Source organism: Oxyura jamaicensis, chromosome 1, assembly GCF_011077185.1.
Source record: "Oxyura jamaicensis isolate SHBP4307 breed ruddy duck chromosome 1, BPBGC_Ojam_1.0, whole genome shotgun sequence".
Classification (NCBI taxonomy): Eukaryota; Metazoa; Chordata; class Aves; order Anseriformes; family Anatidae; genus Oxyura; species Oxyura jamaicensis.
Window position 1 is genome coordinate 122,460,427 of NC_048893.1, and position 18,428 is coordinate 122,478,854.

General features: G+C 37.8%; 1 protein-coding gene across 1 annotated transcript in view; it reads right to left on the reverse strand.

Moving 5' to 3' along the window:
- Window positions 1–17,861, reverse strand: part of PHEX (phosphate regulating endopeptidase homolog X-linked) — a 105,862-nt gene extending 88,001 nt beyond the window's left edge. The window contains exons 1-3 of the mRNA XM_035309829.1: window positions 17,182–17,861; window positions 12,843–12,911; window positions 10,512–10,673 (exon numbers count right to left, since the gene is read on the reverse strand). Of these exons, the coding sequence (XP_035165720.1) occupies window positions 10,512–10,673; window positions 12,843–12,911; window positions 17,182–17,293 (343 nt within the window). The 5' untranslated portion in view covers window positions 17,294–17,861. The remainder of the gene's footprint in view (window positions 1–10,511; window positions 10,674–12,842; window positions 12,912–17,181) is intronic.
- Window positions 17,862–18,428: the final 567 nt, after the last annotated feature.

An 18,428-nucleotide genomic window follows, 5' to 3' on the forward strand; every position in this document is an offset into this window, starting at 1 on the left:
AAGGTCACAGGAGATAATCTAATGGTTTTTCCTGGCATTGCATTCTGTACACTTAGGATAAGGATCTCCAAGCACTCTCAGACATGTGACAGCAAGGAGGTGCAGCCATTATCCACTGTTGCAGATAAAGTGAGCCACAGAGAATTAATTCTTCCATATCTAATTCATGTCAGTCTTACTGATTTGAACTGTGCTGCTTTATGAGCATAAACTTGCTAAACTTGATTCAAAGACTTGAAGAGTCTGATCTTTTGAATATGCTGAAAGCTCCAAAGCCCCTTTAATGTCAGTGACAGTGGGAGTTGCTCAGCATTGGCCAGAAGATTCTGAATAGTACAACTGAAAACAATTTTCAATGCATTGTTTTCAGTGCAGATCCAGAAAGCAGCCCAAGATTATAACCATTCACTAGGCCAAAAGAAGAAAAAGCTCATCCTTCAAGTATGCCACAGTAAGTCTCTGTGAAAATCTCATGCAACAGCATGCTCTTCCTTTGCTTTTGGTAGTAGTAACTAGAAAACATATTTGCTGCAGATTGCACGTTTATCATTCCCTAAAACACAATGATCTTCAGTTTCTTATACCTAAATACAGGAACTCTGCTTGTGGAAAAGGAATTTGCCTGCAACTACCTATAAACAAAGAAAGTGTACTTCTCCTTCAGTTCCTGAGCAATAAAGACTGTGTTCTTCACCTTCTCCTTAATATCACTCTACAGCTAAAAGTGTTGGGTTTCTAAACTGATGAAAAGAGTAGTTAAAGAAGCTGTTCACCCTCTTCAGCTATCAGTCACAAGCTTTGTTTCCTTCCCAGATTCTGTGCTACCTCTGTGAAGAAGCAAAATCCAAGTTATCTTTTACACATATGCAGAGTATATTCTGATGCTAGCAGCAGAATGTTTTAATGATGTCTTCTGAGGAATTTCAGCTTAAAAGTAGAGAAAGGGGGTATTTCATCATTGTTACCTTTTGAAAGCAACTTTTCCCCCCATAACCCACAGGGGAAACACAGGTGTTCATTTTGTTTTAGTGGGAGATGAGTGTGCATATGGGTACACATGGAAAATGCTTGGCAGGTTCACACTGGGCACACTCCAACCAATCACGCAGCACTTATGTGTAAAATGTTGTTCCTTAAACTCTGGCATACTTATGGTTAATTTAATGTTCATTAAGTGTGTCTACCTCTTAATCCCATACTTACTTCACACTAAAAAGCTATGTCAAAAGAGTCCCTGAAAGCAACTGTAATCCAAGCAGCACCCGTGCTGCCAGGGGGATTTATTGAGGACTCCACCTGTGTCATCAAGACACTGCCCTTCTTCAAACTCCTAGTGCATTGGGTTTCAGAAATCAGGTTTGTTGCAGTTCACAGAGTGATCTCAGACAGAAATGATTTGTCCAGGATGTGAGGGGGCACACAAAAACCTTCAAAGCCACACTGCTGTTATGGAAATCAGAGCTAGAACAATGTAATGTCTTAATTACAGTAATGTGAGCTTGTGTGTTCCAAGAGTGGTTATCTGAGAATGGTTTGGGGTTCATTCAAATTTAATTCAGAGTATCTAGTTTCTAGTATCTGATGTTCATTCAGAGTATCTAGTTTCCAGTTCCTTTTTTTCACAGCCTGGAGTTAAGTGAAAGAGAGTAAGTCTTATGGATGGAGGCCTACAAGGAGCACAATGTTCAACCTCAAAATAAAATCAGTGGCCACAGCATCCAAAATTAGGCACAATACTGTTATGATCACTTGTCCAGTGGTAACTTCTCTGGCTTGCTACATGAAACTATGAGAATAATAGACTGCAACACAAACAATCCCGGTTATGAGTTCTTCAAAAAGGAACATCTGGTACATATATATGTATATTATTCTCATCAGTTTGGAAACCTGACCTGGAGATCAGTTTGGAAACCTGACCAGCTGGAGAGGTGAAGAGCCTATATATCAAGTTATAAAAAAATAACTTATAACATGTAAAATACAGTTATACAAAAATGTCATTAACTGGCATATTTCAAAGCTGTGCATATTTCCTGGAAACAAGACAAATATAGTCAAGCCCAGTTTATATTATTCTTAGAGTTAAATCTGTTCCCTCTGCACACTCTCCTGCAAAGACAGACATCTCCTGCTCCAGAAAGCAGTGTTTAATGTTTCAGTAAAACTTTATTTTTGATAAAGGATCCTTGATCCTCTTGGCAGGTTTACTAGCACAGGTCACACTCCTGTGCTAATGCACCTGCCTTGCTTACATTTCATATCCGCTTTGCGTATCAAAGCCTCGGGAGAAGACCTAAGCAACCTCTTGCCTGCCTGGAAAGCACTCCAGATGCAAGCCTTAAGGAAGGGTAAAGAAGCCCAAGCATTAATGTCTTCTGGCACCATCATAATCCAACAGCAAATACATAAATAAGGGCCTGATTAAATTCCTTTTTGCCTTTAAAATACAAGTTCTTCTGAGAATGTCCCCTACTACTACTATACATCTTCGGCATATGCTACAACACCATTCCTCTTCTAACAATTGATAGACAGCAATATTTGTTTTTTTGAAGCTTGTGCTGGCTCTGGCTGGGATGTTAACTTTCCCTGCAGCAGCCCATACAGTGCTGCGCTCTGCACTTGTAGCTAGAACAGCAGTGGTATCACACCAGTGTTGTGTCTGCTGCTGAGCAGTGCTGGCACACAGCATCAGGACTCTCTCTAACCCTCCTAGGGGGTGGCCAAAAAAGTGAGAAAGAAACATCGCCAGGGCAGCTGACCTAAAACAACCAAAGGGATATTCCATACCATATGATGTCACACTCAGCAATAAAAGGTGGAAAAGGGAAGAAGAGGGGAGGGGTGGGCTCTCGTTGAGAAAATGTCTGTCCTCCTCCCAAAAACTGGCTATGTGCGTTGAGGCCCTGCTTCAAGGACGTGGTCAAGAAACACTCATTTGTGGGAAGTAGAGAGTAATTTCTTTCCTCTGCACTTCCACATAGCCTTTACTTGTTTTGTTTTGTTATTCCCTTTCCCCCTCCCTCTTCCCCTTTCCCTTTTTTTCCCTTTAGTTGAATTTTTAGTTAATAATTCCTTAATAATAGTTTTTCTCTTTAATTAAACTATCCTTATCTCAACCTGTGAGTTGCTCTTTCCTTTACTTCTTCCCCTCCTCATCTGAGGAGGGGGAGTGAGAAAGCGGTTGTGGTGTTCAGCTGCCTATCATGGTAAAACCACCACAAAGCTCCCTCAGATTTATTTATTTTATTTTTTAACTACCAGTTCTGCTAGTTGTTCTCCAGCACTTCTTACTATTTCAGGTGTTTGTTGGACTATCTGATGTGCAGTTTGCAGTCCCCATCCCCAACAAACTCTTTTTAAAGTGAGCTGCAAGTGATTGTTTTTTAAATGAAAGTTTGCTTTCAGGATTCCAAAAGAAGAAAATAGACTGTTGAAATATGTAATTTTCACTCCAACACAACTAAAAAAAAATTCTCACCCCTGTACTTAAATACTTTTTAAAGAATATACCATCACTCTGCTAACTCTAAGGCTCTTCCTTTCCTTAGTGGTGGCTTTCAGAGGTCTGGAAGGGAAGCTGTCAGAGATTAATGCAGTTCCAAAAAAAAAATATTTTAATAAATTTCATAAGCACCTATTTCAATTTCTAACGTATTATGGTTCAGATTCCTTCACCGTTCCTTTACCATCCTCAAATATATATGGAAAAAACAAACTAGCATCAAAGGTTTTCAGAAATCTTGAAATGCTTAAATCAATGATTGCCTTAATAAAACCTTTTCCTTTGAGTCTAAAAGAAAGTAGGAAAAAAAAAAAGGTGGATTTCCCCATTTGCTGGGGATCAATGGAAATAACACAACAGGCACAGATTACCTTTCTTCACAAAAAATCTGATATTTAACTTTTTTTTTCTTGTCAATGAGTAAATGGGGCCATGCAAGAATAACTTAAATTTTGAATTTGAATTATTCAGGAGCATAGTTTTACATGTAGTTAAAATACAGATATATGAAAATAAGTCACTTTACTTGTAAATACACAGGTAAAAATACATATACTCCAACAAATCTGGAGAGCATTGTTTGTCAAAACAGAAGCAAAAGTGTTACTTATGACCTAATTAAAACCCATTGTTCAACCTGAACCAACTGGATATCCAAGCTGAAATGCATTTGGTCTCCCATATCTTGAGATTTCCTAACTGCTGTGTTGTATGGATTTCTGGGGTGACTTTCCTTTCACCTCTACTGTGAGAATTATTTTACTTTACATGAAATTGCATGCTCTTTGGGGAAGAACTGGAGTCCTATGTGCCATCCAGAATCTGAATACTTTAACTACCTGGCTATTAAAATCATTTAGGAGAACACTTAATGACTTTGAAGGTTAAATATTTTATATTAAATGTTAGTTTCAACAGGAGAAACAGAAAAAGAGCTACCACACAGTCTACCATTTCACAATTAAGTTGTTATCCTGAGTTGAAAGATCTGGATCCATATCCCTCCAGACCCATTGCTAATATAATATCCCCAGTTTCTTACTCCACAAGGAGGTGGGAGGGAAATATGGTAAAGTTATTTCTCAAATTAATCTTAAATGTGTAAATTGTCTTGAATCGGCATATATCATTTTTGAGAGACGACTAATCAACTTTTCTTCACCTTATTTGCCCTCCCTAAGAAAACCACACTCTGTACTCATGCTAATTAAATAGCAAATCAATACACTTTTTTTCTCTTCTGATGCCTATAGTGAATATTTTAAATTTCACGAAAGCACATAGTATTTTTCAATTTCATGTATTTTGTGTTCTCTCCTCAATCAGCCTTCCATTACATTCTCACCTTCTTTCCATCACTTTCCCCATTATAAATAAGGTTACCAGAATCATGTTACTGTAAGGACTCCTAGTAATCACTCCAAGCATATTTCATCAAGGCAAATTCCTTGTTCATGGAAAACTAGGAAATAACGCAGAGTTCTAGACACAACCCACATTGTCCTACCATCTGCTGTATTGTATATTCTCTCTTCATTGGAAAGCAGAAGCATCCAAGATGCCAACGAAAGTGGCTATTGATCCCTATTGATCCCTTTTGAAAGACCTTTTGCTAGCTTGCACAGTCTCAGATATGCCCTAAATATAACAATTTCCATGTTTTTAAAACATTAAAATATCTCTTTTAATATTTTTTTCCTGTAGCTCCAGGAGGTCATTCCTCAGAATTGTCTTTGTGGAGCTGATGCCTTAATCAGAACTGTCTTGTTTGGAAAAACTGTGTTTTCCCACCCACCCAACTCCTACCCAACCTCCCCTCCTATCCAACTCCTATCCAACCCTCCCTGCAAGCCCAGGAGAATATTGTACCATGCACAGAGCAGCAGTGAGATGTAAACCCCATTCCTGCTCCAGTGCAGGACTTGCAGAGAGATGCCCTTCTGGTCTCCCAAGGACACTGTGGGAATTCTGTGGCTCAGCTGCTGTGCTGCCTTAAAACCTCACTTAGGAACCAAAATGATCTCCTTCCTGTACTCATGGTTTCCCAAAATCACCCAGTACAAATACAGTTTTCACTCTGAGCAGCCACAAAGCCTGTAGAAAATCTTGGCTACTCCACCTCTGATCCAGGTACTTCATTTTACCAAAAAGTTGTTGCCCAGAGAGATTTACTTGACTTGGGCCACTTCTGCTTTTTCTTACGCTTGGATGAATAAGCCACTATGGCAAGGATATGGACCTTTACAAAAATGTTTGGACCACTGAAAATAGATCTATTTGCAGATGAAGAGACTAAGAAAAAAGAGTAAGCACTGTTACTGTCTGCTGCTCACTTGTTATCCAGGAGCAGCTATCCAACAAGAGGCTATTGGAAGGAATAACATAAATACCCTCTCTATTTTTTTACAGTTGGTATTTTTCTTCTTATTCAGGACAGCTCTCAACCAGCTACCTCTTAAGAAAAAAATCACAAGAGACAGGTCCACTGAGACAGCAGACCAGCAGTGAACATCAGTGGTGACACTACAGATTTCATGGGCCACATCCAAGTCCTGACCAAGAATCTGTCAATGTGTGTAAGAAGAGAGGCCAACTCTATAGAGCCCTGTGGCATGGACACTCAGCACAGACTCCTGGCATTTGTCTGAAAGGACAAACCTGTGGTCAAACAGTACAAATTTCCATGCTGAGACATATTTGCCTTCCTGGATTTACTTGAAAGAGAAATTGTTTTCTAAAGAAAATCATTGCAGATTACCTAAAGAGAAGTTTCTTACACTGCTAGATATTTTGTTTGCTGTCTTATACTCTTTAAAAATCTATACACCATATCCTCCTTAAAGGCCTCCATTTCTTGTTTGCCACATTTGGAACTCCTCACTGTATTTAAATTCATGGGCATTCAGAAAATAGCCACACTGAAAAACCTCCACGCAGTAATTTAGTCTGAAGGAGGTGTCTCACTGGGCCAGGATCAGTATGGCGACTTTATCTGTAACTGGTTTCCACAGACTTCAATTTAATCTGAAAGGTCTGAAAGCCATGTTCACAAATGATTCACATAATTTAAATCCCCCTCTTTGCAGTGCTGAGAGTTAGGAATGTTTGCAGAGTTTTTTGTTTTTTAATTTATTGTTTCCTGCGTGGTCACTTGAAAAAAATCCATTTGTATATCATTGCTCTGCGGATTTCAGAAAGGAAAAGAAACTGTTTGGTTCACAATCAACATTCACCACGGGTACTAGGTACCGATTTACTTGCCACAGACTTCCAGTTTTGAATTATTCACAAAAAGCTCCCTACATTTCAGTAGTAAGATAATACTTAATACGCTCCCAAACTCTTAATTAAGGTCACCGATCAAAATGGAAAAATTCAGCAGGAACTCAAATAGCTGTGCAGGAAATTTTATGGTAAGTGAAACACATTTAGTAACTCACAGAGACATTGCAATCTTGACCTGATGGAAAGCTGAAACTGTTGCAGCTTTAAATACCTTTTCTTTGTAAAACAGGGTCCACGGTTGAACCATTTTTCCCTTTTTGAAGAACTCCCAAGAGTCTATCAGCACTCAAAATGGTTATAGCTAACTTTTTAACGTGCCTGCAAACAAAAGGCTGACATCAAGTCAGGGACAGTCTAGTGCAGAGAAGACTGGTTAACTGGAGGTGGAAGTACCTCAGGATCACAAAACCATGGAATATCCTGAGTTGGAAGAGACCCACCCACAGGGGTCATCAAGTCCAACTTCTGGCTCCACACAGGACATTAATCTTCCCCAGGACTGTTTCACCATAAGTAAACAAGAAATTTTAACCTAAGTATTAGAAATATATCACTTGGATCTTGGTCATAACCAAAATCACAAGACAAAAACATTTTAACACATCTTTGGCTATATACAACTGTATTCTGTATGTTTCACCACAACACTTAAAATCCTGAAGCTCTGACATCCAAAAGTACTTTAAGCATGCTAGATTTTCACCCATTTTTTAAAGGAAGAAGATCAAAGTGAGTTACACATGTGGTTTGTGGAGTCCTCTGAGAGCAGATAAAGAAATCCAAGTGACCCTCAAAGAAAGGATGAAAAAGAAATTGAAGATTTAATTATAAGATTTTAGTTTGAATCCATCCTAAGACAGATATAGAAAGCTATGGGATTATTAATATTTTTCTACCCCATATAACCACAAATCTTGAAAAAAAAAAAGTTATTAATTAAGTTATGTGAATCTAGGAGATACCTGAAATGCACATTTTTGTTCCATTCCTTCAGTTAACCAGACATATGCATGCAAAAAAATCTTCCACCCAGTAGCTCTCAGCTATTTTCCACTGACACACTGTCATTCCTTTCTGTGCTATTCACTATTAAAGTATCAAGAACCTTCACCAATACAGAAAACGTTCTCCTCTTTCCTGAAACTGAAACTTGCAAAGTCCTATGTTCTTGTGCATCTGCAATCTCAAAGAAATAAATAAACAAACAGCAATCAAAAAACCCATGAGCTTTACCCTCAAAACTAGCAACAGTTAATGCAGGCTTCAGTACACTGTGCTATTACACCTACTGCTTTTATGTAAGGCAAAACTAATTCTTACACTTGTTGCCAATGATCAGCTGGAAGATCTTCTATGTCAATTGCCCCTGAACAAAAACAGAACTTCCATTAGATTGAAGATACTCTTGTGTAACCAAGGCCATCTGCAGGTCTTTGCACAAATACCCACATTGCCTTTCTGCCTAAGGCTCAGGAAAATTCAGGAAACAGAAAGCAGATTAGATGTTCAAATAATTCATTTTAAACCATGACATTTTTAATATACTGCCTGAATAAATCCTTCCATCTATATCACACCATCAAAGAATATCAAATGTGAAAAATGTAGATCTCTGGCCAAGCCATGTTATCACTTTGCGATTAACAGTTTTATTTATTATAGTAAATATTTCAGAACATAGAACTTATGCAATAATGAGATCTTTAAAGATCAGGGCTTTTTAAGCTACTGAGAGTCAAACAGGGACATTTATAATAAGTACAAAGCTCCACTCAGAGGTCTTTAGGAAAGAGTGATTAAATTGGCTTCCAAGGTCCAGTAAGCCATATATGTTTCTCTAAGCAAAAGCTCTTCACCTTGATGAAACTTTTGATAGCAAGGATGTAGTTATCCACAGATGAATAACTGTGAGTGTCAAGCTAATTTTATGAAGTAACTCAAGCTAAAACACAAACACATATAGAGGCTGAAGTTACACCTTGTTACTTTGGCTACCAATACTGACTTCCACAATTTCCTTTTTTTTTTTTTTTTAATTACCAATAATATATTTTGGATAAATTATTAAATGAAATTATATTGAGGAGATAACAAAATTTATATTAAATCAACTACTCTACACCACCCAATGTTTCACATCTTTTCCCCTTTCTATGCTAAAGAGCAGTTCTTGCTGCCTGTTAAAATAATTATCAGGCACCTTCATTACACCTTTTTTTTTGATATGGAGTTTCCATTAAGCAAATACTTCTCACTTAGATGTTTCTTTCTTTGTCTTGTTTTTTCCTAGCTAAGGATTAGCCACTTCTAAAGGGAATGCAGTAAGGAAACCATATAAAATTGTGGCTTAGTGTGATGTCCTTGATTAGGCATGGTAAAAGGAGGAAATTAAGAATGAGAGTCACAGCTTGCTACTCTATATTCAATTAGATCTGGCATATATGTGGCGAACATTCATGAAGGAAATGCAGTTTTCTAACACAGCCTTATTCTGGCAGCAGAATAATTAGAATGCAAAGTCTAACTTAAAACAGGCTCTAGCAATATTTCTTCCTTTGTTTTTGACATCTTCAGCAGACTTAAAACAGCAGTCATCAGCATATCCTATGCTGAAATTCCAAAATCATACTCTGAAACTGAATGCAGCTTTCAAAATACTTAATGATGTGGAAATTGAATACAGTGTAACTGAAGAAAAAAAGTGAAAAAGGACTTTGATGCCTACAAACATGCACATACAAAAGCTAGTAGAGAAATAAATGCTACATTTAAGCACAACATCCTAAAGGTGATCTCTGTTCTGTGGTGAACAAACAGGAGGCTAATAGGTGAACTAATAGATCAATTGCATGCCTAAGGTATGTTACGCTCAGGCACACTGACAGCGTGTGTGACATGGTTTTAGTGAAGATGAAAAAATTCTGTCAGTTTTTTCCTCCCTAGCAATAATTGTCACCCTTTTTTCCAGTTAGTCTGCAGAGCTTCCTGGTGAGGAGGCCTTGCTGCAGAGTATAGTGCTAAGTCAACTAACATACAGATTAAAATACCTGTCTTCCTACACACTTCCACCCCAGGCTATTTTTGCTCCAGACACGCATCCCTAAATGGCCTTCTCCTTCACTGATGATAGTTCAGATACTGCAACAGAAACCTGAATGGCAACTTGAAGGAAACAGAGAACCCAAACAGCCATCTCCAGAAGGCTACAAATTGCCTCCTGCCAAGATCTAGCTAACCATACTGGAAAATATCACTGTTTTTGCCTTCTTATATTCCTTTCCTGCAATCGTCCACTGTCAAAGACAGACTGCTGTCCTAGGCTGATGGTTGTCCAGATCTGGGACAGATATTTTTCAACGTGCATGCTGTACTCCTGCACTCTGGTCTACCAGTCTACTGCAAGGAGAAGGCAGTTCAACCCCTGCCACCTTTTCCTTTGGTATAAGAAGTATCTTTTCGTCTCATGGTTCTTAAATTGTAGAGTCAAAAGCAATTGTTTGCTTCTTCGCAAATTCTGTTTCTGTTATGCTTCATTTTCTCTCAATGTTATTGTCAATAAAAACAACAAAAATACATATAAAAGAGAACAGGAAATTGTTCTGTTGGATATCATGCAATAATCAGAAAAGAGTGTGGAGTCTTTTTTCATTTCAGCATCAGCCACTTAACAAGCAACACTAAAAAGTCAACTAAATACTTTCAGAAATGTCATATTTACCCTTTAGTTTGAGGTCCACATTGTGCCGCAGCCAAGGATAAACGCCATAGTTCGACATGTCTTCAGGAATGGGGTTATTATATATCCAGCCATCACATGCAAATTGATAAAAGTTCTCGCAAGGATCTACAGACTGATTTATCTTGCTTAAGATAGCAGCAGCTGTAAGTAAGTAAGTAAATAAATAAATAAAAAGATACCACATAAAGTTTATGGAACATTTTCACCTAATTAGAGAATGCCTACATGAGAAGCAGAAAAATATGAAATATCTGTGCAATCAATGCTCTTGAGTGCCATAAGAGCAATGACCACTGAAACTACTGGAACATGACCTTCTGGAGCCAGATACCGGAACAAAGACAGTCCTTTGTTGCCATGACAGAATTAATTGCCTGAAGAATATATCATCAATACATACCAAACAGACTGTTAGCTTACCAAAAATTATACACTGTTTACCTTCAGCTGAATAACTGCAAAACACATCAAGTTCGCATCTGCCATTCAATGGAAAAGATAACTAGCATATTCAGCTCAGTCATGTGACAGCCTCCTCCAGCAGTATTGCAGGTGAGACCAGTTAGAAACAGATCAGTCTAACAAGTTTGATAAAATAACTTTTGCATGTATAATCAAATGATCAAGCATTATAGAGATTCTGGCATAAGTCTACATGAGTAAAATAACAGAGAATATGGAGGTAATGTACATCTTTTGGCTAAATGACCATGTGTTTTGAGGCTTATCCAAATAACCGATTAAATTTCTTAGCAGAAAATCTAATAACTTTTGCAGAATTTATGGTACTATGTCTAGTATCCTATATTTTTACTTAGAATAGCTCTTCCTAAGATATTTCTATGTTTCAGCTGAAATTCCATCTCTCATGTTAGAAACTCTCAAACTGACTACACTGAAGACATTTTGGTCCTTGGCAATTTTCTATGACTCCTGAAAAGCTGTTCTGCAAGGCAGAGCTCAATCCCTACACAGTGACCTCTCAGCTAAAACACTCAGGTCCTGTAGGTGTTCAAGTCTGCCTTGGTGCAAAATACCAGATGCTGCAGAGTCTACAAGAAAATCTTTGTTACTTCATGTGCACAAGAAAGCCAATTCCAACTCAAACTTGTAAAACAACTTTTTTTTTTTTTTTTTTTTTTTTTTTTCCCGTCCTGAAGCTCAAGATGAAGTCCACAAACTTCACACACTTTTTTTCTTTTTTTCTTTTTTTTCTTTTTTTCTTTTTTTTTTCTCTTTTTGAGGAGGTAGGGGAAGTGTTGGGGGTGGAGTGCTATATGTTTGTTTGTTTTGACTAGTTATCCTACTTAGACATATGCAATCTTCCAAAAATCATCTATGGACAGTATTGACCGGGGTGGCTGAGAGCACTGTCAGTGCAGCAAAGATGGAAGCTGAGTGACATGAAGTGTCAGGGCAATCTTGACGTCTACAAATTGTTCAGACTATATGTAGTCCACAGAATTTTGTCAAGATTTCAAACACAAGGCAAATATCTCACTGTATTATCTTAGCATGGTTCAGAATGGAAATAAATATTTGTACAAGTTCATAAGATGTCCACTTTGTTTCTATTGAAATGGCTTTAAGGCTGGATTTCCAGATGTGGTAGCCGTAGTTAGATCTTTGCTCTTGCTACATTCAGTGAAAGATTTATTGATTTGGCAGGAAAAAAAAAAAATAATGACAAAATGACAAGGACAAAATGGGTCTCTTAGGTGCTACCAAACTGGATCTCCTTAGCTCTCATTTCATACTAATATATGTCCAAGCTTTGTAAGGATTATCGCATGTATCTCTGTGTGGGGAAAAGAGCCTGCCTATATGAAAATATGGTTGCAGATTTTGAGTCATAGTCTCCACATTACAGCTGTGCACACCTGTGTATGATCTGGCCCTAAAGTACCTCTGTGCAGAATTCATTTGCCAATTTTCTGATTACTGGGAGGAACAAACCAAATACACCTGCAGATCGAGTCACCCAATATTTGGTTTCAATATTAAAAAAAAAAAAAAAAAAAAAAAAAAGTAAACCCTACAGGAAACTTGGAAATTTTGGGTTAACCTGGATAGAATACAGATAAAATGATTAAAAATATGAAGTTGAATTGCAGAAAATAAACAGATCTACTATAATTTATACATTGACTTTTTATTAATTTTGTTTTGTTTTGTTTGTATACCTGTCATTATTAATGAAACTTTATGAGTGAAAAGAACTGTGGAAAAAAATAAAATAGTATAAACATCTCATTAACATAATGAGATGTGATAATGATATATAATAAATGGGAGAAAATTGTTGCTTACCAGCTTCAATGCATTCTGAAGTCAAACAGTATTGTTGCTTCGGGTGAAACCTTATAAGACCTTGGCTAACTGCAAAAAGGAAAACCATAATGAGACCATTTGTCATGAATTTTGACCATTTGCGCCAAATATTGTGTACTTAATCATTCAAATGTCAGTGCAAACTCTAGCCCTAATGCATCTCTGGCTGCAGTGATTTAGAACGATTATAATGTGCATTAAGTAAATACTGCAACTCCAAAAAAAATATTTTCCCCTTTTGTATGTGGTTCCACCTCTCTTTCCTCTGTCTTTGCTCTTGGGCAGCATGGAACAAGAACTGTCTGTCTCTCATAGTACATTTGCACAACACCTGAAACAAGAGCATTTCACTTACTCAGGGATGGTGAGCACCACCACGATACAAAAAAACCATCCCTCTTTCTATCCTCCTCCAGAGATGTACCTTTCCCAGCTGGCAGCTTACCATGGAGCTACCTAGCCATCTTCTGCAGGACTTTACCTGCTGTACCTCCTCCTGCAGCAGCACTGCACTGACTGGCCCCACCAGCACCCATGGCACCCTTCAGCATCCCCTTACTAGTCTGGAATAAATTAGATGGCAACAAATGCAGTAGTAACCCTGGTTTATAAGCCACAGAGCAGCTTCTGTGTGAACTGGCCCCCAGAGGTACTGGAATTTTATTTGCTTCAAAAAATCACACTGACAAGACCTATGAAATTCTCAACTAATTTTAGTTATCTTTCAAAAATGTGCGTTACCACTGCCACCAATACATAAGTATAGGAATCACTAATTTCAGACACTGCTCTCAGGCAGCAAATATGCAGACATTTAATGCTTGGGATGAGGATGAGAAAGAGTCCCAAGGGGCAGATGAAATAAGATTCAGTAGATGTGCTTAGTAGACATAAACATCTCACAACTTCCATTATCTTATTAACACAGTCCATGGCAAAAAAACGAAAATAAAAACCAAACCAAAGAGGGTATCATAGGTATTTCAAGGTATCATAGCTTTAACCGTGCTGCCGATGATAAAAACAATTTCTCCTGTGGTGTTAAATTGTTGAAAAGGACATGAAGATGTGAAAAGGGATTTCAGCACTGGAAAATTTTATAGTTAAAAACAAATAATAATTTTAAAAATAAATAAACTTAATGCTAGAAATGAATATTAAGCTTTTTCATATCATTCAAATTCACAGCTTTAGCGACAGCTAAGGACAGAACTGTCTGGATTTCACTCAGACTTTCTTAGAAACTAAGACTGTAAAACTATTTCTAGACTACTTTACCAAAACTTGCACTGAGTCAGTGAAACACATCTTAAAAACTACTAGTTAATTTGACAATTAGCCAAGAAAGGCACTAGAGTTTGACACACAAAAAAAAAGTCTGTAATTGGAACTTTGAAGTACAGTAGGAGATAGAGAAGTACAGGTCTCCAGAATACAGTTTTGAGCCATACAAATAATGGATAATGGGCTTATTACTGAATTGTTTTTCAAAAGTGTTGTACTCCTCCCATTCATAGAGATTTGCCTTCTCCCTCTTTAAAGTTAGTTTTCAAGAGCTCATCCAGGTCTTGAAAGCTTGCTATATTTGTCTCTTAACAAAGCAGAAAAAGGATGAAAGTTCCCAGATAACCTTTAATTTTCTTGCACTCCATGAAAAATGAGGGAGAATGAAAATAAGGCAGTAAAGATAAAAAATCCAAAGAAGATATCGTGGTTTTTATACTTGTAAACAAAAGCAAAATATCATTTCAAATGTTTTTGCTCTGTTTACAAATTTCTCATCAGAGAAATTAAAAAAATAAATAAAATTTCCCTGCTTTTGTTCTCTTGCCTTTTTTTTTCTTTTTCCTGTATTATAAGAATCAATCATTACATTACTTCCTACAGTTGTGATGTTAACCTGCACAATTTACCTACACTTGTGCTGGTTCTGGGGGGCCCAAAACCCCACTATAGAAATGGTCTGCCTGTCTTACTGCTGCCAGACCATGAAGCTGTGCTACCTGCCTCCATCAGAAGCCCTGGCTACCATGGCCTATCTTCTTCCACCACAGCCTACCTTCTTTTACCCTGCTCCTATTCAGAGCAGAGGGCATTTTTCCTTTTAATCTTGCCTGAGAAATAGGGAATTTGGAGAAATTCTCCTTTTTTGTGTGTATGATTTCAGAAGCACACCTCCTCATGAGGTGCCACCATGACCAAGTGGCACGGTGATGGCACAGCTTGCCCAGAGGACCCAGTCCTCCCCAGCCCTCACCTCCACAGTGGCTCTGCGGCATCCAAGGAGAGCCGTGCTCAGTGGGAAAGCATGAAACACCCTGCTGCCTGCACAAATGTGCTACAGACATCCAGAAAACAGCAGGGAAGTGTCAGAGAGCCCTGACCTATGCTTTGGTGCCAATGGTACAAGCAAATAACGTTCAATAAAAACACATCCTTCTCCTAGATCCTTCTGAGAGTCAAGAGAACTCTAAGAATAACATAAAAGAGAAGGAGGAGAAGGTTATGTTACACTTCTCTGACTTAAAAAAAAAATAAAAAATAATAAAAAAAAAAAAGAAGGAGAATTGTTTCAGGTCCACCAGAAACACCAGGTTTTTGCAGATTAAATAAAAAGGAAAAAAAAAAAAAAAAAGTCATCTCCAGATGCCTGAAATGTTTCACATGACCGTTAATAGTGGCTTCCTTTTCTACAGTTTTACAAATATGAAAAAGAGTTCAACTCAAACTTAAAAATAAAAAAAATAAAAATAAAATAAAATAAAGTGTCAAAAGGAAAGGCTAGAAGATTTCATTGACAAAATGTTAAAACGGAATAGTTTAATTCTTTTCCATCATTCCCTTGGTTGAAATCTTAAGACAATTTCAAAACAAAACCTTAAAAATCTTTGGGTTGACCCAAGGCCGGTATTTTTATTTTCTTAGCCATTATGCTGATGAAAATTCTTATGCTGAATCCCCAGTTACAGAAAAGGTCTCGGCACACTTACAAAACTGTCTATAAAAATTATTATCTTTGTTTGAATTTTCATGTCTGGTCCATGGGCAAAGGACATCTCCGATGAGCCATGTTGTTAAAATTTCTATTGTTTTCTACAAGAAATAAACATACAAATAACCTACTGCTAAAAACGAAATAAGGTCTCTCCATTGCTGTCTGGTGTTTGGTATCATGTTAATTAAGAGAAAAACATTTTTTTAATGTAGAATCAATATTTTAAGCTACTAAGATGAGGATCCAATCTTCCTCACATTTATTGAACTAAGTGGGATTCTTCCTATACACAATAGTTACTTAAGTATGTTTGTAGAATTTATTCTACACAAGAAAAATACTGAGAGCCCTCTGCCTCAAATATTCTATAGAAAACCTAACATCATTTTCTCTGTTGTGATTACTAATGAAGCATACCTTGCACACAACATCATAAAGGATTGGAGGGAAGCAAAAGATACTCTTAGAAGTTAAGTTACCACAAGCCCATGGAAATTGGTCTTGATTAAAGAAATGAAAAGTTTGTCTGAATTATTCTAAAAAGGATCTGTCTCTGCAACCTTTTACAGAATATTGCTTTCTATTCACTGTCTGGTGGTTTCTGGGTGCATTTTTAGGTGTAGGTATATGCTTCCATGCAATATTCCAAGAAAAGCCATCTGTAAATGATTCCAAATCCCAGGGAGAAAAATCTATTTCTTTCTCTATTTTGTCCAGTTACAGCTAATAAATCTGATCAAAATGTTTTGGTTTAATCCCAGATGCACTTCTTATGAATTTTGCAAAGACAATTATGCAGTTCATCATAGAAAAACAAACATCTAAAAAATGTGCAAGCATATGCATTATTGAAGCTTTCTACGGGAATTTTAGTTGAGCCCTAATGAAAACCAAATGAAGGATAATCCAAAAGACTCTATAAAATGTGTGCACTACAGATTGATTTTCAGGATACGGAATTTTAGCGCACATTGGTCACAAACTGCTAGTTTTCAATCAGTCTTACCAATATGCACAATTTTACCCCTTTTCTCCCCATCCTGTGAAAGAATCCAACTCTAGCTAGAACACATTCAACTGAGTATTCAAATTTAAATTCAGCTTTCAAAAGTTACAGGGGCTCACATTGCAGCTTCTAGCTCTAGTGTTCCCCATAACAAATCTCTTTGCTGATGCATTTCAATTTTAAGGTAAAAATAAAACAATGAAAAAGAAGAGGAGACTGGGATTGTCATCAAAACATAGCACACGGCACAACCACCCACACCAGGCGGGCAGGCTCGGGAGGGCTACATTCACCCTCGCCTGGACATTCTCACTTACCCAAGAAAAGTGCAGTGGCAAGCGCAATGGTGCCAGCCACGAACACACCGAGGGCGATCCGAGTGGCTTTGTTGGCTGCTCTCCTGGTCTCTGGTACTGTCTCCCCTTCCATCAGGATAGGATGGGATGTGCTCACTCTCAAAGAAGTCTGGTTTTGCTCTGCTGCCGTTTTATCAGGAGCTCAACTACTCAGAAGCTGCATCCATCAGCTCTCCTTCTCCTCTCTTCTATTTAGAACTTCAGTTTTCTGCCGTGAACCATTTCCTAGGCACTGCTTGCTCTCTCCCTCTCCAAGGAATATCACACACTCATGTAAAAAGCTGTCTTTTGCACTTCCTTCTGACCAGACCGAGGGAAGGCAAGCAGTGACCACTCTATTTACAGCTCCTGCTGCCTGTAAAGTCTCTACGAGCCAATCACTCAGCAGTCCCCTTTATCAAGAGTTCGGAGCATGAGGATTTCACAATGTTGCTAAACAGATGTTTTAGTTATTCTAACATATAGCTGTAAAGCTGTTACAATAAAAGCAGGATTTCTGACAACTTTTACAAACACGAGACTGATGGAAGGTTTTCGTTTTCCCTTGAGCTTGTTTTAAAAACCTAATTATTTGCTGACTGAAGTTCCCTCTTCTTAAACCATTCCTACTGCATCATTTGACTTTACCAGAAGCAATATTCACCCAGTGGACAAATCCCTTTTTAAAGCTTCCTAAGAGCTCTTAGAATATCATGTAGCATTTTATTTTGGGAATTTGGTATGTGACACTTTGTGCCAAAAATCACAGTCATGCAGCACAAAGCAATAATCAGTACAACCTACAGAACATTGCTGTTTTAAGAGCTGGATTTTATTCCAGGCAAGATATTTCAGTATTGCTGATATGCAGTGAATTATAGGAGAGGAACCTATGCTTCCAACTCAAGTACCACTATAACCTTAGTGGAAAGTATCTATCTGGCACTTCCAAGTTGGAGATGGGGAAAAGGAAGCAAACAAACAAACAAATCAACAAACAACAACAGCAAAAACTTATTTGTATGGATTTCTCAATTTCAGGCTGAGATTTGACGATCCTCTCTCTAGGTGGCAAGTATCCCTGTTCAATCCATAAGAAAGTTCATCATTTCAGAGTGAATTCTCTGACATGACTGTGACATTCAGCCTTCTGAAGTGCTCTTAGTTCCTCCAGAGCCAGACTGTCATGTAAAACATAAGGATGCAGGGAGAGGCAGTGCTACGTCCGA